The sequence below is a fragment of the Pteronotus mesoamericanus genome, unplaced genomic scaffold (genome assembly GCF_021234165.1).
Source record: "Pteronotus mesoamericanus isolate MK-2021 breed Mesoamerican mustached bat unplaced genomic scaffold, CSHL_Meso_final contig_24, whole genome shotgun sequence".
NCBI classification, from domain to species: Eukaryota; Metazoa; Chordata; class Mammalia; order Chiroptera; family Mormoopidae; genus Pteronotus; species Pteronotus mesoamericanus.
This window is the reverse complement of record NW_026555100.1, coordinates 25,385,277-25,410,018: the sequence shown is the minus strand read 5'-3', so window position 1 is coordinate 25,410,018 and position 24,742 is coordinate 25,385,277. Positions and strand designations below refer to the sequence as shown.

The 24,742-nt window shown below is 33.4% G+C and overlaps 1 protein-coding gene across 1 annotated transcript; it reads right to left on the bottom strand.

Annotated features, from left to right (window-relative positions):
• Positions 1–2,696: 2,696 nt before the first annotated feature.
• LOC129069810 (lipase member J-like) lies at positions 2,697–20,666 on the bottom strand. Its single transcript, XM_054572457.1, has 8 exons — positions 20,628–20,666; positions 19,951–20,071; positions 15,566–15,764; positions 14,989–15,098; positions 13,287–13,423; positions 6,936–7,007; positions 3,871–3,942; positions 2,697–2,930 (listed from the first exon to the last, which is right to left on the bottom strand). The coding sequence occupies exons 1-8, from the start codon at positions 20,634–20,636 to the stop codon at positions 2,697–2,699; spliced, it is 954 nt and encodes a 317-aa protein (XP_054428432.1). The 5' UTR covers positions 20,637–20,666.
• Between the last annotated feature and the right edge of the window lie 4,076 nt (positions 20,667–24,742).

The following is a 24,742-nucleotide window of genomic DNA, read 5'->3' as shown; positions in this document are numbered from 1 at the left end:
TTCAGAAGACTCCAAAGTTTCTTTAGCTCTTAGGAGTGATTACATTGTCATTACAACTCCCCTTAGAAACTTAGACTGGCCCTTATCCCTCTGAATAGTTAGCACTGACATTTATAAAAGACAGACGTTCATAACCTGGGGTCCATGTAAACATGAGTGTATTTAGGTCCAGGCATTTCTAAAGTGAGTAGCTCCTTTACTCCTATTAGATTCTCTAGCAAAATTTAAGGAATACTATGAAAAAATATGAAAGATAAATTAATAGCATTAAGGAAAAACAATTCCACTGACAATGAATCACAAAGCTTTGCATCTAGTAGTAAGACTTTTTTTAAAATCATGCCAATGATTTTCTATTAAATGTCCCAAAAGTGTTTCATGTTCCCAGATCATCTCCAATTGATTGTAGAAGGTAGAGACAGAAGGTAAATGAGGTTAGGAATTTGACAGGGTAAGTTTCTGGCATCCTTAGGGTCATTCAGTGAGAGCTTTTCCCATCTACAGTGTAGGTGGGGTGCTTCTGTCCGTCACTTGGTACTGTGGAAGAGCAGGCTAAATGAATACAAAGAAAGGAAAGAATTTTCTCAAATAATTATACTTAAAAGTAACATTAGGTCTTTGTAAAACCATACTCTACTAGAAAAGAATGTGTATTTTGTTAATATTATAATTATTGATGAGTTGACTTTAAAATCCAGTTTCTAGGAAAAAAGACCACTAGCATATTAGTAAAATATAAAGGCCCAAGCCACAGTAGTTCAACATACCTGGCAAGTTTGGTGGCCTTTTACATAGAGTCTGAGATTAGGGGAGAGACAGATTTTTTTTTTTCTAACCTTTAAAACAATAGTAAAATACATGATTGAAACTGTATCTTTTCTGTTGACTCTTTTGAAGACAGAAAGATAGGGGTGGTTTAAAATTTTTACACAAAAACCAGTCTGGATGTTGACTATTGTCCTGGTCTGGCCAGCTGGTCAAACATTAAAAATATTAATATCCCATTAGGGGTATATTATATGCATTCTTACTTTCAATTTATTGTCTAAAGGATAATTCTTCTTAATAATTATCCTATTTCATTTGTGTTTTCTGAAGGATTATTTGAAAACTTTGAAGTAACACATGTTATATCAACATTCTTAAAAAGATTGCTAATATACATCTATTCTCAGTGCTCTACTATTTTAATAGGGTTACCAAACAAAGAAAAACACTTATCTTTAGGCTTAATTATTATCTTTAAAGTTATTTTTTTTACTTCTCTTGGCTATATTAATAATATGTGCATGCATTTTATTTTTTCTATCTACTCACATGCTATTTATTTTTGCATAACAATGTTTAAAGTCCATAAGCATATGTTAAATACAAATTTTGCAACTTCAAAACTAATTGAACTTGATGTGGTTTTCAACCTCCATTTTGTCTGAGCTAGAAAACTCAATTTTCCAATTCAGTAAATTATGGATTGCTTATCTCAATCTTCTGTGGTAAATTCATACTCAGTTTTAGAATTCCCCTTTCCCATATTGCTCTCCCTAGAGATTACAAAGACCTGTGAGGTTATACATTATTTATGAATTGGAAGGAAGGAGGTTTGGCCTCCCCTGAAGCATAAATCCGCAGTGTGCTTTGCCTCTGCTGGAGATACCCATTGGCTCCTTTAATATATGTTGCATTTACTGACAGTATTCCTTCATCCTGAATCTTCCCAACTTCTGTACCCTTTTGAATACATCTGCACTTTTCTGGTGCGTAAGAGGCTCTTGGATCTTTCATACACTAAGCTGCAGCGCATAATTTGTGAAGCCACCCTCAAATCTATTTATGTGTCAATATACATCAATCACTACTTTAACACACCCTAAGCTGGACAGGCAAACGCAGTCTCCCCAGGCTATACACCCAAGAAGAGAGGCATACCCCTCTCTATGGTTTCTACCTTCTCCCTATCTCTAGAATTTAGCCTAAAATGTGGCAGTTGGCAAAGACATTATATTAGCATCAAGGTTTTATTTACTCTCCTTTTTGCCCCCAAACTCCTATATCTAGCTCAGAAAGTGTTTTACTCTTCATTCAGAATAGAGAAAAATTAGCTTTCATATCAGCAGGTATTCTTCCTAAATCTATTTTTATAATATCATATGTGCTCATATTTCTTTTAAAAAACACATCTTTGCCCTGGCTAGTGTGGCTAAGTGGATGAGCACTGGCCTGTGAACCAAAAGGTCGTCATTTTGATTCCCAGGCAGGGCACATGCATAGGCTGTGGCCCAAGAGGCAACCCATTGATGTTTCTTTCTCACATTAATGTTTCTCTACTTCTCATTCCTTCTCCCGTCACTCTATCTAAAAATAAATAAATAAAATCTTTAAAAAACAAGCACATCTTTCTCAAAAAACTATCTTTTGCAGTTAAAAATGTTCAAGGTTTTGTTTGTTTTTGTTTGTTTTGTTTTACTTATTTATATTCTATTTAGAAACACAACAGATTTCTTTAGGCTGAGTTATTTGTTATTTCCCAGATATAATAAATGTCGCCGATTTGAAGAATGGAAGGCCTAAGGACAATGAAAAATATAGGGAAAATTTTCAGATTTTATTTAAATAACTGGAAATACATACATAGTAAGGAAAAATAACTGTTTTTTATTAAAAATTATGTAGATTCTTCAAAACAAGCACCATGATTTTTATAGATTGCCTTGGATAATACCAATGATTTCACGATAAACTTGATGATATACGTCTAATCCGAACAAAAAGTCTATATGACTGTAGTAAGAAATAGTTTTATGGTAAATATGGTTTCTTATTTTAGAAAGTAAAATATTGACATCTTCAGGATCAGCCAACAAGTCATTTTCACCATTCCAAGTTGCAGTTGACACATTCATGTTTGTCACATTGTACAATGGAGCAGTTGTCTAAATATAAATGAGTAAATATAAGTGTTTTCACAGGGAATAACAACTAGAAAGTGTTATTTACTAGTTCTTTAAATGTTAAATAAAAAACTGTTTTAAAATAATCTGAATTTAAAGTAGTTACTACTATTAAAGCAATGAATATGAAAGAATAGTTATTATAATTTTTACTTTGAAACAAATCAGATACAAATCAAAACTAGATAGTTTGTTCTAATTCAGGGTATCCAAACATTCCACAGAAGTAATTTCAGTTTTACTTATAAATCAAGAAAGTATGATAGTCAAATTTTTCTGTGGCTGTCAATGTGTTCATCAATGAATGATAAATACTGGTAGCCAAGGTCAAATCTGACTTTATTGAATTTGATGTTTATGTTACTTCAAACTTTACACAAGCAAACCACATCAGGCACAGAGTGTAGCTAGTGAAGAAAAGTGAGGTGGAAAACCGTAAATTTTGAAACCAACAGACTTGGGTTTTAATACTTTAGGACTTTCGTTATTATACTCATACTATTTTTTACCAACTTTTCTTTAACTTTTACACTTGCCTAATTATTATATGTATTTATCTTAGCTTCCCAAATAAAATAGTTTTAGGGTCAAAAACTATATTATTCTTTTTATTTCTTATTTAAGCAAACACAGAGCTATGTATATTATAAACAATATTTTTTTCTCTTGTGGGATGATCAATTATTCTATTGCCTATCAACTTCTCTAGGCTTCTCCATGATATTTGTCAAAATACATAGAAAACATGGAAAAGCCACTTGACAGGATGTGACGATATGGATCCAAAGCAACGTGACCTTTATCTACAGCCCGTCCTTACTGTGTCATTGTACTCTTGGGCTTTACAGATGAGCCTTTATCTATAGCAAGATATTCTGAATTGATCAGGGAGATAGTTTTCAGTTTATATATAATTATGTACCTGATTAAAATGAACCAAGTTCAGAATAGGACTGCCCCAGTCAAAAGCTTTCAAGTAAGTAGAGTTGAAAAGCTGAAAGAAAAAATAAAAAAGTAAGGCTATACCCTTTTTTTTCCATTATCTTCATTACAGAGGCAGTAGATACAAGTTAGGAATGCATTTACATATAGTCCCTTTTTCCTGGGTCTATTGGTATATGTGTAGGTGACCTTCATTGCTCCTTCCTTCCTTTACATATAATTATGGGTGGAAGAGGGCATATGGGAGTTGGGGGCAGGGGTTTCTACAGAATATGAATCTATCTTCTTCATTTAAATGCTCTCATCCTCGGGCCTTTTATCTTGTTAAAGGGGGCTTGTGTGTTTAGGGTAATATCAGGCTTTGCCAGAAATCCTTAGCTTCATTCACAGATGTCAAAAGTAAGTATCTAACACTAAGTGATCTAGGATTAACGAGATACTTCCCTAAATGTGCTTTCTTCACCCTTAACACTCACATTCTCACCACCACTATGTGCTCTGAGCCTATTTAGTCTAATATGGATATGTCTACTTTCCTCTTTGATTATGTTTTCATTACAAAACATGTAGGCTCTCGGGTTCCCATCTTCTCTGATACTGTAAACTTTGTAAGTCTCCATATCCCCCACCCCTGCTCCATTTTATCTCTTTCCAATTGTCTCCAACTCCAAAAACTCTCTCTGCCATCTGGAATTCCATCATCAGTCTAGATCTTAAAACCCTTATCTAACAGGCCTCTGTATCTTCCTGCTCTATCAAAAATCTGATTTTCCCTGAGAACACTTTTTTTTTGGTAGCTCTTTGTTTCTACCAAAACTGGCCAAGGTTAATTAAGACCTAGATATTTTTAAAACCTTGGTCTATCTGAGATAGTTTCTCATGCTATGTATGAGCAGTACTTGACACAACTGTTCATTTGCTCATCCTTGAGGTCTTTCCTTTAGTTACCTTCTATAATACTGTTATTTCTTGATCTTCATTTTCATTCATTTTTCTTTTTTAGTTTCCTTGTTATGCTTTTCTTTCTAACATCTTAATCTTTTCATATTTTAGCAGTCAATCTTTGCTTCTTTTCTCTGTGCTTACTGTTTGTGTTCTCATCCAGTTTCTTGGTTTTAAATGTCATTCATATTCCAAATGTTTGTCTTCTTTTATAAGTTAGTTCTAGAGTATGGACTCATAAAAAACTGCTTATTCAAATTATTCAAATTCATCCCTTGGATGCCTAATACTTAACATCCGCAGAAAAGAACATCTCAGCTCTCTGCTAAACTTGCTCTACCATCAAACCTCTCTTTCTCCTTTCATGGCAATTTTAGCTTTTTATTCCTTAGGTCAAAAACTTTGGAGTTATTCAAGACTCTCCTTTCTTACATCTCATATAATCCATCATTAAATTTTGTTGACTTCATGTTTACAATAGACACATATTCAAAATCTAACCATTTTCACTGCCTCTAATAGGAACACATTAGTGCAAGCCGTTATTAATTAGTGCTTGGGTTTCTACAATAACCTAAATTTCTCACTGCCTCACTACAATCTATTCCTGTAGCAGCTAAAGTATTTCTCTAAAAATGTAAGTCATGTCATGTCGCCTTTCCGCTCAAAAACCTACAGTGGTTACCCACATCATACTGAATGCCAAAGTCCCTGCAATGGCATACAAGTTCCTTCCTGTTGCCTGATCGTGTATCTGCCTTTTCCTATGACACTCCCTTGAATCACTCACATTAGTCAAACAGACCTCTTATCTGTGCCTTTTAGAAATGCTCCTGACAAAGCGCTTGGCATCAGCTGTTTCCCTTTATCTGGAATGCTCTTCCCCAGATCTTCACGTTGCTAACTTTCTCATCGCCTTTAAATCTTTTCTCCAATGTCACCATCACATTGAGGCTTGGCCTAACATTTATATTGAAAAGTACAACCTACTACCTAGCATGCCTTATCTTTTTTTCCTCTCATTTTTTCCATAACTTCTATGCCCTTCTAACATTTTAATAATTTAGTTATTTGTTATGGTTACTGTTCACTGTCTATATATCTACTACTAGGATTTAAGCTTAAGGAAGGCATGAATTTTTTTTTGTTCACTGATGTATACAATGAGCATAGAACAGTACAGGATGCATAGTAAGTAGTCAATAAAAATAGTTTCATTGAATGAATAAATGCAAAGACTGCTTAGATTTTTCTGGTATAAACTAAAGGATAATTTATAATAAAATAATTTTAATAACATTTTTAAATGATAACTTAGTAGATTTAAACATTTTTAAATGAGAAAGTCCTTAACCAACATCTTAATGACAATTTAAATTTACCTAGTGTTTATTTATTAAATTAAAAAACACTCATAGTTATTATCCTATTTAATCTCACAATATTTTTATTAGGTCAGAAAATTAATATTAATTCTATTTTATAAATTAAGGAAACTGAATTCATAAAGATTGAAGGAGTTTAACTCAATATCACTGACAGTAAGGTTCAGAGAAAAGATTCAATGTTTGGTATTGTGACCTCAAGAATAGTGTTCTTTCTGTGATATTATCCTGGTTCTCAGCATTCCTATGATATTCACACTGAATTTTTTTTCTTCATCAATATTCATTCAACATATGATTTTGAGTATCTACTCTTTGGGAATTACACTTTGCCTTGTGAATATAAAAAATGAATAAACTTGATAATGGTGCCCGTGGAGTTTACAATTTAGCAGAGGAGAAAATCTAATCTTGTGAAAAACTTGTTTGTTTAGTTTGTTAAAGGAGTGGCTTTGAATATTTACGCAAGTCAAAAGATGGGCATGACTTAGTCCTTATTCTACTGTTCTGAATTAACATTTTCTCAGCTGTGAAACAGAAAATAATTATTTTGCTCTTATTATTTCATTATAAACTGTAATGTGTTACAAATATGTAATAATTGTTTCTATCCTTCCAAATTTATCATTTTAAGGCAATGGCATGAATCCTAGAATGATATGATAAACCATGGATAGTATAAATAAACTTGTACTAAAGTGTACTTTAAAAGTTATACCTGACTCCAGTGGAGTATATTTTGAACAGAGGTTCCCGCTGGGTTATGTGACATGTAAATATCCATACGACTCTGAAGGGATACAAAATTATTTTTACTCTTAGTCCAACCAGAGAAAGCATAATCTTTGATATTTATTAAACTAAAGAATTTCAGAAAATTTTAATTTTAATAAATAATAATGCAAATAAAATTATATTTCAACTAAATACATAAATGTCCTTACTAATTTTATAATTTCTGAATTAAGGTAGAACCTATTATTGGATTTCTCAGTTATGTGGTCTGTTACCCAATACTGGGAACAATCAAAAGTGATGGAACACACACAAACACACCTTTTGAAAGCACTACACAACAGAAAAGATAGAAAGAAATTACCAGGGCAAATGAAAAAATAAGTAAGAACCCAAAGAAAGTAACAAAGTACTACAGCCACTTTTTCCTTAAGGTTATCCTAAAGAATTTGTGGTTTCATTTTGAGATCTTAGCTAGTTGAGGAAAATAAAAATCAGCTGAGGCCTCCCAAGGCAGCTGAGAGATTTAAAAAGAAAACTTTTCCATGATAAACTGGGCACCCAAAGTTCTACACAATTGAATGTGAAACTAATTCGGAAATACAGTAGCCTCGTGTCAATCTGTAATCCAGATTTGGATTGCCTACATACTGGGAACATCAATCAGTGAATAAGACATACTATATTTTAAACATGTATAACTCTGTGCTTTGTATCTAAGAAATAAAAGGCCTAATATAGTTACTGACCCTAAAACTATTTATTTTATTTGGGAAGATAAAATAAAGATGCACTAATTAAGAAAAAGAAGTTAATGAGAAGTTGGTAAAATGGTATAACAAAAGTCCTGAACTGTGAGAACCCAAGTTTATGCTTTTCCTTCATACTGTTCTATCTGAGGTAAATTTCATACCTAATGTGGTTTGCTCATTTGAAAGTCTGAAGTAAAATATAAATATTACATTTAATACAATTAAATTTGAACTTGGCAGCTAATATTTGTCATGTATTGATAAACATATTAACAGTTATACAGCTGCAGAAAAATTTTATTAACATACTTTCATGTTGTATAAGTAAAGCTGAAATTACTTGTGTGGAATGTTTGAATCCTCTGAATTAGAAACAACTATTGATTCATAGTTTTGATTTATATCTGATTTTAAAGTAAAAATTGTAATAGTTTTTCTTTCATACTCATTGCTTCCAAAGTAAAAACTATTTTAGATTCAGCTTATTTTAAACAGCATTATACTTTATCATTTAACAAATTAGTATATAATACTTTCTAGTTATTCCTTATGAAACTTATTATTTCTAGATAAGCAAAATATGACTGAATTAGCCATCAGTAGGCCTTCGTTAATGAAAATTCTCAAGGATGAACTTCAGGAAGAAGGAATGAAAACAAAATGGTAAATATCTGGGAGTAAATGAATATGAACTAATAAATAATAATATATGGTGATGTTTAAAAATAGGATAAAATTAAAATTAAACAATAAAAATCAGGGGATATGTCAGAGCTAAAGTGGTCCAAGATTCTCAAATTATCTAAGAAGCATAAAAAGATTGATTAACTTTATACTTTAAAATTATTCATATTTTATTCCTAGGGAATTCACTGAAAATAATACGATATCTAACTTAAAATATAGAAAGAAAAAAGGAATAATAATTTTTAATTCAAAAGAAAGCAAGAAAAGATAGAAAGATAAGCACAAAAAAGGAAGAACATAGTTTCAAAGAGAGATCCAAGATGGTAGAGTAGTAAGTGGAAGCTGCACTAACCTCCTCCCATGACCAATCTAGACTTACAACTAAACTGTAGAAAAAGCATCCTGAATAATGAACTGAACGGTAGCTGGAGAGAAGCCTTATAACCAAGGACAGACTGAAGAAATCATTTCACTACAAAGAGACTGGTAAGGAGTGAGGAGACAGTATGAGAGGACTGGCTGAGCTCCCACAGATGACAGCTGAAGTGCCAGAGGGATATTTCAGTGGCTGGGGGTTCCCCCTGAGAAATTTGGGATCTAAATCCCAAAATGGGCTGCACAGCCTACGGCACCAGAGCTGGAGAGCAACACAGATAATATCCAGCTGTGAAAAGGGTTTCTGTCTGCCAGGTGGTTTTTCTCATGTTATCTTCTAGGAGTTTATAGTTTTGCATTTCACAGTGAGGTCTATGGTTCATTTTGAGTTAATTTTTGTGAAGGGTGTAATCTCTATGTCTAGATGAATTATTTTGCATGTGGATCTCTAGTTATTTCAACACTATTTGTTGAAGAGACTATATTTTCTCTATTGTATTGCCTTTGCTCCTTTATCAAAGACTAGTTGACTCTATTTGCAGGGTTCTATTGCTGAGATTTCCATTTTGTTCCACTGATCTATTTGTCTATTCTTTCACTAGTATCACACTGTCGTGATTACTGTAACTTTATGGTAAGTTTTTAAGTCAAGTAACATCAGTCTTTTAACTTTGTTCTTCCCCTTCAATTTTTGGGTTTTGCATCTCCATATAAAGTTTGGAAGAAGTTTGTTGATATCCTCAAAATAATGTGCTGAGATTTTGATTGGGATTGCGCTGAACCTACAAATAAGTTGATAAGAATGGACATCTTGTCAGTAATGAGTCTTCTTTGTCCACAAACATGACATATCTCTTTATTTATTTCTTTCATTTTATTCATCAGTTTTGTACTTTCCTCAGACATATTTTATTATATGTAAGTATTTAATTTTTGAAGGCACAAATGTAAATAGTATTTACTGTGTTTTTAATTTCAAAATCCCCTGGTTCATTGTTGGTATATAAAAACAATTGACTCTTGTATATTAATCTTGTATCCTGCAACCTTTTCCATAACTGCTTATTAGTTCCCAAGAGCACTTTTGTCAATTCTTTAGATATTCTATGCAGATGTCCTGTTATGTGAAAGCAAAGACAATTTTATGTCTTCCCAATCTGTAGACCTTTTTACTTCCTTGCTTGGCTTATTGCATTAGCAAGGATGTCCTGTATGATGCTGAAAGGGAGTATGAGGAGAAATCCTTGCTTTGTACCTGTTCTTAGTGGAAAAGCTTCGTTTTTCACCATTAAGTATAATATAAGTTGTAGTTTTTTTGTAGTTCTTTACCAAGTTGAGGGAGTGTCTTTCTCTTCCTAGTTTACTGAGAGTTCTTTTTTAGTCAAGAATGGGTGTTGTATTGTGTCAAATGCTTTTACTACCTCTTTTACATGATTGATATAATCATGTGATTTTTTTTCCTATTAATCCATTGAATGGTGAATTTTTCACCATTAAGTATAATATAAGTTGTAGTTTTTTTGTAGTTCTTTACCAAGTTGAGGGAGTGTCTTTCTCTTCCTAGTTTACTGAGAGTTCTTTTTTAGTCAAGAATGGGTGTTGTATTGTGTCAAATGCTTTTACTACCTCTTTTACATGATTGATATAATCATGTGATTTTTTTCCTATTAATCCATTGAAATGATAGACGCACTAATTTTTTAATGTTGACCCAGACTTGCATACCTGGGATGTTTTGTTCTTTATTTTATTCTAAATTTGTTCCAAATTACCTAGTTGTTTATGCTCAGAGAATAATTCTAGACTCAGCTATTCACTCATGGCCAGAAGTAAAATTCTCTATGTATTTTTGTTATGTCACCTCTTTAAAAGTTTTTTGCTATTTGGTTTCCTGGGGAGCTTAAAAGAAAATTTGTTTTCATTGCAACTCAGGGTACTTGGAAGCAGGAAGAGTACAGTTCTGATAAAACCACTTAAAATGTCTTGTGTAAAAGTTTTTAACAGAATCATTCTATACTCTTAGGTGTTTGTTGTATCCTCTAATCATAATTCTTTCTCGTGCTTGAAATAAGCTCTAATATAATGTTTATCTTGGAAAGCATACTCCAGATGTCCTAACATTAATGGTCACCATTATTTACCCTAGTGTGGACTGAAGACTTCCTCAACCAAAAACACTCTGTCTCATTCATTGTCCTAGAAAAAGAAGGTTATAGGTAGCTTTCATAAATGTTCATTATCTCTATCCATGAGTAATCTGAAAGGTTTACCAAGCCTCTACTTTAACAGACAAGAATAAATCCATTCCCTAAATGGACTCAAGTCATAACCACAAGCCATAGATTACTATACTCAGATATCTCAGGCTCTTTGTAAATGTTAGAATTTTTTTCTGTAAACCATCACCAAAGAATCATGAGAATTAAACAAAGTCAAAATTCTGAATTGTTGGTGATACGTTTTCCTAGTTACTTTGGTGAGAGTTTTTGCCACTCGTTCCTCCTTGCATGATAGCTTGCTTTCAGCTTTGTTATTTGGTTTTCTTTTCCTGAGAGACATTGGCCTGATACCATTGGCCTTTTACAGACTGCTAGATTCTCTTCAGTTATTCATGCTGACTATAGGAAAGAAATTCCAGTCAGACCCCATCTTCCCCCATAGATCTTGATAGGCTCAAGAGGACTGAATCTAACTGAACTGTACTGTCACTCTTTCTGTGCCCATACACATTCTGTGTGAAATTGTTCCACTTCAGACATTCCCAACTTTGGATAACTCAGAACACAACCAATTACAACCTATGATACTGTAACTTTTGTCGCGGGGGAGAGACATACAAACTTGAAGGCTAAGAAGCCAGAGTAGAAGCTTTCTTTATAGTTCACACACAAAAAAAGAGTTTTCAAAGACACTACAGTATAATTATAGAAAATACAACAATGCTAAATATGCTATGCAAAACATAGAATGAATGAATAGGCAAGCAAAAAAAATCAGATTATAATTTATGATTATATTATTTTCATGATTGAAATATGGCATTTTTTTCAGTCAGTCCTTGGTAAGTATATAATACTACATGGACACAATAATATGAGAAAGAGAGGATATTAAAATAGTCTTTTAAAAAACTTCTATGGCAGAAGTTATACTGCTCACACCTTTATGTGTAAAAGGGAGAGAAATGAGTCCATTTCTTCTATTATGAACTATTTCTTTCAAATTTATACAATTTTCTGTATAGTCCTCTAGAACTGGTATAAGACCTTGAGGTTGAATAAAATCAACATATTTTTGTGTATGAAAATATATTTGGGAATTAAGAGAAAATCAATCTCTTTCTCTCTCTTTGAAAAAATAAATTGGTTCTCATTGAAAAGTTCTTAAAAGACCCAGGTACAAGGACCAACCACTAGTCCAAATGCCACAATTTCTCCTGCCACTCTGGATTTTTAATTTAATGAACAGTTGTAGAATGAATACCTACATCTTTAAGAGATCTACACACCGTCAATCTAAATGGACTTGGTAATAGTAGATTGAATACCAACCAGTTTCCCACTCTAGGATTTTGAAGAATGCCAGAAGCATTTAAGGTAACTGACAAGCACTACATCCAATTACAAAAGGATCAACAAGGAAGATAACATGTTAGGAACCGGGATAGAAGAGGAGGAGTAATGGGAAACAAGTATATAGAAGATAACCTAAATTCAATAAACTACAAGAAACTAACACTTAAAAGCAAAAGCTAATGAAGATGCCCATCCCAACAGCTGCTCTCTGTTCTTTAGAAATATGGAAGCGAAATAAGCCCATTATGCAAATCAAATTAGTTTCACAATATTGGCATGAGCACAGAATCAGAAGGGCAAGGAATCTGACTACTAGTATATATGGATAAACCATAAGATGACACACAAAGCATAAAATAAGCTCTATTAAGAGCTGCTTTCTAAAACTCAACAAAATACTTTTAATAAACATACAACTTGTTCTTACCATATTTAAGTTCTTTGGTTCATATCCATACATCATAAACAAGATATCGTGGCAAATCTTGCCAAAAATTTTTAGTTGACATAGCTTTGAACCAATGGTTCTTTTAAATGAAGTAGAAGGTAAGAAGTCTTTGTTGCCCCAAAATACCTGTAAAATAAATTTACTGTATTCATATTTAGCAAAGGAAAATAATTTATCAAGAAGTGATTTGGTGAATTCACTATGTTTATAACTGAATGCAATATCTCACAGTAGGTTAAAGCATTTAAATTAAGGACAAAATTGAGAAGCAGAATTTAGAGATGATTTAACTGCTAGATTTTCATTCACAGTGAGATGTTCAAAAGTACCATAATTAGTATTCTATTCCTTTCTAGAAAGAAAGGCAAGAATCCAGTGTGAATGAAAAAAAAATCAGTTCATACATGTGGCTGTGCAAGCATAGTTAAGATCTTTTATTTTCAAAGTAGGAATCATTGCCATTTGGGGTGAACACCAACATAAAGGAAATAACATACCTTGATCATTGACTTCCACTTGTATGCCATTTTAATTAAAGGGCTTTTTAAATATTTAATGGAAAAAACTGGTGCTAAGGCAAAAAATACTTTGATTCTTTCAGCTATTTTTGGTATTGTCGAAAATGTTATGAAACCTGAAAAAACAAGATATAAATGAACTATTCTTAAGTAATTAGTAGCATGCAAGAAAATACATTATGGTGAATAAGGTTCTAAACAATTAATTTACTAATTTTTTTATTCAATGTTATCAAACATTTCCTGATAATCCAACATGAGAGGTGTATATTGATCACAACATAATGTTGATTATTAGGATTAAAAAATATGTATAGACCATATATGGTGATGGTTCAATAAATCAGTCTTGTAACATATTTTTAAAATCAGAAAATATATTAAACATTTGTAAAAATGACAATGGTAAAAATGTGGCTAGTGAATTTTTTGGGTAAATGAATCTTTTACTTTAGGTGGAAAATTCAGTAAATGTTGAATTGTTTTAATGTTTACTTTTAATATATTTTAAAACTTCTTTGTCTTCTAGTACAAGAAATACTAAACACTAGTTTATATTTCGCTGATAGTTTAAAGTCATTATTATAACAAATAGAGATCATTCCCTTTTTGACATCAAACAATCTACTTGCAGATATCTATTTTTATTGTTTTTTTCTTCCTGGGTTCTAAGGAGTCAAACAAACAAAAAATTATATATCATGAGTCAATAAGCTCTGGTATAGCACCCTTTGTTAAATTTAATAATTTTTAAGATTCTTAGTTCCACAGAACTAAAAATGGGAAAATTATATAAAAGGAAAATTATATAAAAATAATATTTTATTTAATATATATGAGTGCTCAAATTACTATTATATAGTGGTACCTCAGTACTTATTGTTAATTAAAGAGCTGATAAGAATTTGGACTAAAAGTCACACACACAGTTAAAGAAGGTCAGAGAAAATATCTATGAAAATTAGGAATACATTGTTATTCCAGACACTTTTTTCTAGTAGGCAGATACTCTCCATAAGAAAGTGATACTCTTCAGCCTAGGAAAGACTCATTTAATATTAGCTTCTATTATAAAGTTGTCTAATTCCAAAGTAGAAAAAGTACGTTTAAATAAACAGATTTACAATATCATGAAAGAAATTATGCTAGGTGTTAGGAACATTTTCTGAAAACTAAGTTGTTACACATTAGACAGAAGCATTAGTGTTACAGAGAGATGAAAGTTCTTTTCTAGTTTTCTTTAAATAGAGGATGATTTTTTTCACCTTTGTATGTATCTTAAATATAATCTGTTCTAAATGCCAAAATATACACAACTTTTCCAAGTCTCTCACTTATAAAGCCCTAGGCTACAATTTTAAAAAATTGTGAATTTTCTATTTGTGGTACAAGTGATAGTTATGGTCTCACTTTGATCTAAGGTGGATATCCGATTTTTATACAATTGGAAACAAACAAAATCTCAAACAACTTTGTTTATACAACCAATTCTTTGTGACTAGAGAAGACTTTGTGGAACTGAAGCAGGATGCAAGCTCCTCAAGCATTCCTCCACAACGCTCGTCTCAATTCTGCCTTGTTTCACTTCCAGGTCTAGACGCATACCTACGTCCTTAAGAAGCATATGTACAAATTTTAAAAATGTAATCAAGGAATACTGCCCCAATCTTTCTTGCCATACCAATAGTTGTACCCTGTGAGTGGCCTACATAGAATATTTCCTTTTGTCCAGTTTGCTTCACAATGAAATCAATGGAGGCCGGGAGGTCATATTTAGCCATCTCATCGAAACTACAAAAGAAAAAGAAATGAGCAATTTGTACTAATGTTATATTAATATTTGAATGTAATAAATAATTTAATCAGTAAAAGAGGTTTTCAGCTCTTGTTGGGTATTATCAAGAAGTTACATGGTATAATGTATCTACTGAATAAAGACTTCTCTGAGAACACTAAGTCTAAGAAATGAAATAGCCACAGAGCAATCTTATAAAGAGGGTATTTGAATGTTATAAGGATAATGAGGTAGACTAAATATACAGGTTACAGAGTGAAAGAGTAGTTAAAGGAAGGATGGTGTTAGTCAATAAAGCTTCCTGCTGAAAAATGACGAACAAGCTTAAAACCAAGCATTCTTGATCTGAAGGTCGATTGAAAGCCCTCAGTTGAGAAAGGAGACTTTTATTTAATTAAAAAAATAAAAAAATGTTTAATACACTTATAAAATAAAATAAAACGTTACTTGATTTTATTTGTACCTAAAAGCCCAGAATTCTTTGGAATTTGTCTTTAGGTACAAATGTCTTCTGGACCAGGTAGTCCCTCTGCTGTTCCCCATCCAAACATCATAACCAGCATCTGCCAGAATGAAGCCCAGGCTGTTGTTAGGGAGGTTGGAAATCCAGCTGCTGGCAGATGTAAGCAAACCATGTTGCAAGTATACTACAAGCCTCTGACCTAGAAAAAAAAATGCAGAAGTTTTTTTTGTTAATTTTTATAATGTCTACATGAATATCTCATCTGAAATTCAATCTTTTAATATATTACAGTTTAAACATTTTTCAAAAGTGATATAAATAAGCTAAGTTAATAATGTTTAATCCCTTTCTATGTTAGAGTTGTTTAACAGTTCAGTGATGAATTTCTTTCAAATAATTAAGTGGGCAATTAGGTCATGTCCCGCTTAAACATAAAAACTTTGAGGATATAGAATAGTCAAATACGGAGGTACCTCAGTACTCATTGGCTTCAGAATTCATCAAACCTGGTACTCATCCCATTTTGATCAAGAAAAAATATTTCAGCACTAGGCACTTGATCAGCACTCATCGCACTTGCTAGAACTTGTATGAGTCATGACAGCACCCGGCAAGAGAAAATGGCTTCATCAATCATCGTTTGCACGCCACTCATCGGAATGAATTAACGACGAGCACTGAGGTACCACTATATAATAGTAATTTGAGCACTCATATATATTAAATACAATATTATTTTTATATAATTTTCCCATTTTTCATTTCATAAAACAATTTTATTATCACATTTACCAGCCATATTCAATATAGGTGTCATCATTACACCTAACAGAATTCCCAGAGCCCTACTTTCCAAGTCCAAGCTTTTTGAGAAATAACATCTTTTGAATAGTGTAAGGTGGGCCCACTAGTAGCTTGTTTTTTTACCCCCAAGTTGTCATTCACACATAATCCACCTTATTATCATCGACTGAAGCGACACTGACAACGGTTCCTGAGGTCAGCCCTGATACTCTGCTGAGGTTTCTTGTAAGCTTAGAAAATTTCAGAAATGCAGCAGCAAATTCTGAAGGAAAGGATAAAAGGGTTTAGATGTAGGTACGCTAAATCTATGAAATAAACACCAGAACATCCTCCAACTGATAAATGTGCCTTGGGATATCTTGGAAGATAGTCTATCTACCAAGTTTTTTTTAAAAAATACACTGGTGAAGACAGCAGCAGAATTTAAAAGCTCAGAAGTAGAGAATTTCTGCTTCCATTTTGAGATAAGTGGAAGAAGACTCACACTTTTATAAAAAACTAGGTTCAAATTCATAACTTTAAAAAAACTCATTAAAGAAATGATGTCACAAAGCAAAAATCTGGACCAAAATTTGAAGAGAAACAGGTGCTTGCAGGGACAGAGGAGTCTTAAGTCCTCCCTACAGGGGAGACACGATCAGAAGAGTTCAGATAGAATAATTAATTAGTGAAGGCCAGGTATAGGTGAAGCTTCTAGGTGCAGTAGATATTAGGAAATTCTATATCCTCCTGCAAGTTTTTTCCATGAAGCCTACATGAAACTCACAGAAAACATTGGAAAAAGGCTTTATTGTGGTGCAGACCTGTGAGAGGAAATAGCAGTTATGCAGAAGAAGCAAGAAACGCTCTTCTGACCCTACCCCCATCAGCCTTGTAGAATTACATTTAACCTGTGTGTGTGTGTGGGCGGGGTCAGGGGTTGGTGGTTAGGAAAGAGATAGGAAGAGCAACCAACACTACCTAGAGCGCACTAACCAAACAAGTGCTTTAGAGGACTCAACCAACTTATGTCAGCCAGACACTGTTTTTAGCAACCCTATTGCTGTGCAACATGATCAAAAAGGCATAGCCATGATAGCAGACATGTAGGCTAAACACTGGCCCATCATTATGGGCCTACTTACCCAGACAGACTTAGCCACTGCTAGGGCAGTATGTCTGACCTGTCAGCAAAGGAGACCTTATATGGTACCTACCCTCAAATAGACCAACAAGAAAGTTGGAGACAATTTGGGTACTTTAGTCCCTTCCTTTCCATGGAAAGAGCAATTCATTATGAGTAGGACTGATACACATTTCTGCTATGATTTGCATTTCGCTCCAAACAGGACCGTAGCCAGTACCACTATTCAAGAGTTCACAGAGTGTCTGCTCTACCTACATGGGACACTGTTCTCCCCTCAACCCACTCCTTCCCCTCCCCCCTGCTCAATGACTATCAAAAGACTTCCAGCCTTGTAAAGCAGTGAAACAAAAAATTGAGGGCTCAGGGGAGATGCCCGCTGGAATATGATATCCTGGAAGTACAGGTGCTATCCTTCAGAATGTATTACACCCTAAATACATGGTCATAATACAGTGCTGATTCCAGTAATTAGTAGAATATATGAGTTTCAAGAAAAAAAAGGAGTGGGATTAAGGATCACTATCACTCCTAGTAACTCCTTTAGAGATTGGTACTTTCTGTCTTTACAATTCTAGGCCCTGCCAATCTAGAAGTCCTGGTTTCCAGAGAAAAAATGCTTATACCAGGGCACACAGTAAGCAGCCTACAAAACCTAAAGCTATGACTACTGCGTGTTCACTCTGGGCTCCTCACAATAGAAGACTGGGAGGCAAAGGAAAGAATTACTGTAACAACAGGAATAATTGGCCTTAATCCTCATGAAGAGGTAGGGCTACTTATGCAAAATGGGGACAGAGAAAATATATTTGTTATTCAGATGATTCTCTGGGGCATTTTTTGTTATTCCCATGCCTTGTTTTAACTGTAAAAGTACAAGTAAGAAACTATGAACTGTTATGAACATAATAGCCCTTCTTTAGTGATGAGGGCCTGGCTTACCTCATCAGGAAAGATAAATGGGAGGGAGGAAAATCTACAATGGGTAGTGGAGGTCAGAATTTATGAGTACCAGTTGTGGCATTAAAATCAGCTACAATAGTAGATGTAGTAATTTGCCCCTCTAACCTCTTCTCATAAGTTTTCCCAGAAAGTCTGACCAACCACAATCCTAGAAAAGCTGTTCCTCAATGAAATAAACTTAATGTGAAAGACAAGTGAGTTTGAGTAGTGCAAGGGGTGCATTATATTAGATTATTTAGGTGCCCCACTGAGGCTTCCTTTGCTAAGCAGGTACATCATTCTCCTAGCTGTTGTAAATTGCTTTTGAAGGGTTCTTTATGCCTCTTTCTTTGTAGAACTGCCCCCAAGCAAGTGGGAATTGCCTCACCCAAGATATTACATCTTTTTCTACAGGTAGCCTTCAGGCAATGACTGATATGGGAACGCAAAAACTAGTTCTCTAACTACAAGTGGGACCACCTCTGTAGCACAATGCAAAGATCCTTGGGCTCCTCTGAGATCATATTGCAGCTAGACTTAGCCAAGTCACATCCTTCTTAGTTCCTTTGCCTGGACTACCCTGATTTCCACTTTACTTTCTCTTGACAGCATTCCACCAATAAATAACATTCACCCGAATCCCTGTCTCTGGCCCCGCATATAGACAATTCTAAGTCACTGACTGTATCTTTAAACTAGCTTTAAATATTTTATTACAATATTTTCAAACTTAGGTCTACCCTAAGGAATGATTATTATAATTACGTTAAATCTATGTGAACACCTTCTGTCTAGTAGATGTGACTTTTATTAAGATCCAAAATTACATTGATTGGGATTGTTTTAAATTAATGTGCCTTCTCTGAAATATACTTAATGTTCAATATGAGAAATTGAGAGGGTGTCCTCAATGTGAGAAAAATTCTTTACTAGGAGAAGATCTAAAGAGAAAAAAACTGGCTTTTATTTGAACAATTAGATGAATAAACAAAGTAATCCATTACATATTCTGCTGGTAAGTGGCAGATAGAGGACTATAACTCTAGTGACAAACGCTAGAGCATTTTTTGCACCTCACTCTGTTGCTTGTTGCAATAAAGAGCCATGGGGCTGCTGCCCCCCAGTTGTTTTTGCTATTACTGAAGGAGAAGAATCGTAATTATGAAAAAATTTTTCCCAGCATTCTTCAGTCCTGCAGAATAATTTTATTGAGGTTCAGAGTGTTTCTAACCCCTAATTAAACAAATCCTAGAGAATCAACATGTTTGAGTAAAGTGATCCACAAAGAAAATTTCAGAGAAACACTTTGTGTCGCACTGCAGTTTAAAACCACTCTGTGAACAGTAGCTGTTGGAGAATCGAACTCTCTCCTTGAGGCATGTAGAGAGATGTAGGGGTGAATAAACTGTTCAAACACTCGGATCCTTTTCTTGTCCTAAGCTCACTGAGAAGAAATAAAAAAGTTAAGAACTTCAGGCCCCAGAGAGGTAACAATTTATCTTGAATTGAATAATACCTGAACTGTTATCATTTTTTGTCTTTCCATATGGAATTCTATAAAGGCCAAGGATATAACCATCTTCAGTTACAATATCATACTCTTCATCTGGGTATCCCCAGTAAGAAATAATTTGACTCTAGGAAAAAAAAAAAAGACAAACCTTTTAGAATAAGATTGTTAGACAATTAATATAAACTAATTAACCTAACTTATTAATGTAATAATGCATTTTCATATTCTCTTTTAAAACTTGGGCCTGTTTTTACTTTCACCAATTCACTGATTTACTCAGTAATAAATATTTATAGATACCTACTAAGCATCAACTTTATAAAACAGGAATTTTTGGATAAATAAAAAATAAAAACCCCTGTCTTCAAGGAGATACCTCAGAACTAACTTATTATTCTTTTTCTAACTACTAATACTTAGGTTTTTACCTACTCACCCTTATACAATTTTAAAATATTTGTTTATCCATAAATGTTTACATGAGTATGCACATAGCTAACTCTTCTCATTATATTAACAATGGCTGAACTTTTTCTGGACAGACCTCATATAGTTGATCTATATCAAAGTATATGAGTGCAGAAACATAAATTTGACTACAGATCTGTTAAATTGAAAAAATTGAATGGTAGCATTTATTGTTATTTTATCAGCTTAGCATTTACTTTCTAGCAACTTACAATATTCATACTTGCTTCAGGATTCACAGATCTTCGATATTGAAAGGTACCATGAGTAGTTCCAAGATTTAGTATAAAAGATATCACTTTGAAGAGGTACCACATTTGTGATCTACATATAAAAGCAGATATTGATACTATTAAAATTACAGTACATAATATCATTTGACTGTTTAAATAATTCTATGAAGTAGAAAATATCACCTTTTTCAGGTAATAAAACTGAGGTTCTGAAAAATTGAGTAGCTTGTCTAAGCATACACAATATATAATTGCCAGGATTCAAACTCAGGCCTGCTTCATTTCAAAATCCATTATTTTCCAACTATAATATTTTGTAGCACAGACTCCTTCATTTTAGTCTCCATTATAGTATTGTTTAGCCCAAATCTGAGAGTTTTATAATATATTGAAAGTTAATTAAATTAATAATGTATCAGTATTGATATAGAAAATCTGAACAAGACCAGAAAAAACCTTGATCAAATTAACTTTTATGGAATATCACACAACTTTTTTTAAGTAGACAAGGAATATTCACTAAGAAAGACCATATGTTGGTCATGAAATAAGTATTAATAAATTTCAAAAATACTAAAATATTGTAAGGTATGTTCTCAGACCACAACAGAACTAAATTGGAAGTGAATATCAATTTGTAGCAAATGTAGAAAAACCTCAAATATTTGAAGTGCAAAGAGTGCATTTATGAACATATGAATAACCCAGGGTCCAGAGAACATAAACCAAGAAATATTAGAGATTATTTGTTATCAAGTGATTAGGAAAGTATACTGTCTCTTAATATGTTGGATTTAATTGAAACATGCCTAGGGAAAATTTATAACTGCTAAGATACCTTGTTCACATAATAATAAGTAGATAGGAATAGAAGAACATTTGTTAAACAATGTCACTTAATTTTGTGAAATCTTGAGTTACATGTCAAAAACATAATGACTTGAGCAATATTTAAAGATGGTGACATAGAAGGCTTCTGAATGTCCCTCCTCCCACAGACATACTAAATAAACAGCTAGATACACACAGAGCAAATCCTTCTAAAAGAAATCCAGGAACTACCTTCATGGTTTCTACGCATCAGGCAAGTAAGAAAATGTCCACATCAAAATGTGTAGAGAAGGTGAAACACACTCACACCATAAATCCCACTCAGCACAACACCTACAATTTGGAGGGATTCCCAAACTCCCAGCTTTTTCTTGAGAGCAAAGTGTTTCAACACCATATCTAGGGACCCGGCATTTAAGTCATTCACCCTGGCAATGGACCTCCTTTCCCAAATACCTGTGTTTGAAAGCCAGCCATACCTGCATCCTCAAGACACATAAGGTTATAGCAAACAAGCAGTTATTAATGGGCATGAGCACTCAGGGCATCTATCACCTCAAGGTTCAATGCACAGGGAGCTAGAAAAAATGCCCATCTCTCTCTTTCCCTAAGAGGGGTCTATATTGTGCAAACTTCCAAAACTGCTGACTGAGGATCAGGTATCTAATTTAGCAAGTATCTGGATACTTACTGCTATCCTCCCCTTTGGGCCACTGGTGAGTCTTGCCATGGTCTCAACTACTGGGAGCCACTAAGAACAAAACTGTTGATTTGGGTAATCACAAAGGTCAGACAAATAGAGTATAGACCAGTCTGATTCATGAAGTTAATCACTTACCTGAAACCACTCTGTCAAGGCTAACAGAGGTGACTATTTTAGCTAATGCACAGAAACCAACATAGAGAGGAAAGAAAGAAAGAAAGAAAGAAAGAAAGAAAGAAAGAAAGAAAGAAAGAAAGAAAGAAAGAAAGAAAGGAAATATGTTTTAAACACAAGAATAATATAAAACTCTAGAAACAGATGTTAGTGAAACCAAGATAAGTGACTAACCTGAGAAAGAATTCAAAATAATGTTCATATATATATACTCCTCAAGATCAGAAAAATGCATAAATAATGTGAGAGTTTCAAAAAGAGATGGAAAATCTTCAAAAGTACCAAACAGAAATCACAGAGCTGAAGAATATAGTAACTGAACTGAAATATTAATAGAGGGGTTCAACAGCCAACTATACCAAGCAAAAGAAAAGATTAGCAAACTGGAAGAGGAAGTGGAATCCATCCAATTAGAGGAGAGAAAAAAAAAAAAACCCACCACAGTGGACCAATACACACATAGAGGTCCCAGAAGGAGTAGAAAGAAAGGGGCAGGATATTTAAAAGTATAATGGCTGAAAACTTCCTCAGTCTGGGGAAAGACACAGACATCCAGATCCAGGAAACCAGGAAAGTTCCAAATAAGACAACTGAAAGAGACCCACACCAAGACACATTATAATTAAATTGTCAAAAGTTAAAGACAAGGATGGAATCTTGAAAGCAGTAAGAGAAAAACAACTTGTTACGTACAAGGGAACCACATAAGATTTTTCAGAACTTTTTTCAGCAGAAACTTTGCAAGGGCCAGAGGGGAGACTGCATGATATATTCAAAGTGCTAAAAGAAAAAAACTTACCACCTAGAATCCTACCCAGCAATGTTGACATTCAGAATTGAAGGAGAGATAAAGAATTTTCCAGACAAGCAAAAGCAGAAAGAATTTATCACCACTCCATGGGCCTTATGAGAAATGTTAAAGGTACTTTTTCAAATTGAAATGAAACAATGTTAATTAGTAACAGGAAAACATAAAACTGAATAGTAAGGTAAAAAAAGTTAAATCCAGAATTCTCCAATGATCTGATTGTGGTGGGTTAATCTTCAGAAGAAAGAACAAAGTTGGAAATATTGTACTTCCTGTTATTAAACTATTACAAAACTATAGTAAAAAGTATGATATATGGCATAAAAACAGACACACAGGTCAATGGAATAGGATAACCCATAAATAAACTTATGCATATATGGTCAATTAATTTACAACAAAAAAAGCCAAGAATATACAATAGGGAAAGGACAGTCTTTTACATAAATTGTGTTGGGAAAATTGAATAGGCACATGCAAAAGAATGAAACTAGACCCCTATCTTATATCATATAGAAAATTAACTCAAAATAGATTAAATAATTGAAAGTAATACCTAAAACTGTAAAAAAAAAAATTCCTAAAGGAAAACATGGGAGTAAGCTGCTGGATCTTAGTTAGCAAAATAATTTTTTTGGACTTGACACCAAAAGCAAAGTTTATAAAAGCAAAAATAAACAGGTGTTAAAATGCTTCTCCATGTCAAAGGAAACTAACAACAGAATGAAATGCCAACCTAATGAATGGGTGAAAATAATTTGTAAATCATATATGTGGTAAATATCCAAAATATATAAAAAACTCATAAGTCTCTAGCAAAAAAACCACAAATAATTCAATTGAAAATGGGAGGAGAATCTAAAGAGATATTTTCCAAAACAAGATTTTTAAATAGCCAATAAGTACATAAAAAGATACTCAACATCACGAGTCATTAGGGAAAAGCAAATCAAAATCACAATGAGATATCACCTCACAACTGTTAGAATGGCTCTCATAAAAAAAGATAAGAAACAACAAATGCTGGTGATGACATGGAATAAAGAGAACACTTGTGCACTGTTTGTAAAAGTATAAATTTGTACAGCCACTATGGAAAATAGTATGGAGATTTCTTAATAAATTAAAAAATAGAACTAACTATAATCTTGCAGTTATACTTCTGGGTAATTCCAAAAGACATAAAAGCAAGATCTCAAAAAATATTTGGAACTCCATGTTCATTGCAGTATATTATTCACAAAAGCCAAGATATAAAAACAAGCTAAGTGTCTGCAAATATAAAATAAAGGAAACATGGTGTGTGTTTATAAACACACACACACACACACACACACATACACACACACACACACACACACTGGACTATTACTAGACCATAAAAAGGAAGTTCTGTCATTTGTTACAATATGGATGCACCTTGAAGGTATTAGGCTAAGTGGAATAAATCAGTTGAAGACAAATAATTTATGATCTCACTTATATTTGGAATCCAAAAAGAGCTAAACTCATAGAAACTGAGATTAGAATGGTGGTAACCAAAGGCTGATGTTTGGGAGAAATGGGGTTATGCTGATC

What these genes read in the sequence shown, in the direction of transcription:
- LOC129069810 (XM_054572457.1), bottom strand. An exon ending in AAAAAATGATAACAGTTCAG is followed by an intron (nt 15,765 to 19,950) that starts GTATTATTCAAT and finishes TTTTTTTTCTAG; the next exon opens with GTCAGAGGCTTGTAGTATAC. An exon ending in ATATACTCCACTGGAGTCAG is followed by an intron (nt 3,943 to 6,935) that starts GTATAACTTTTA and finishes TTTTTCTTTCAG; the next exon opens with CTTTTCAACTCTACTTACTT.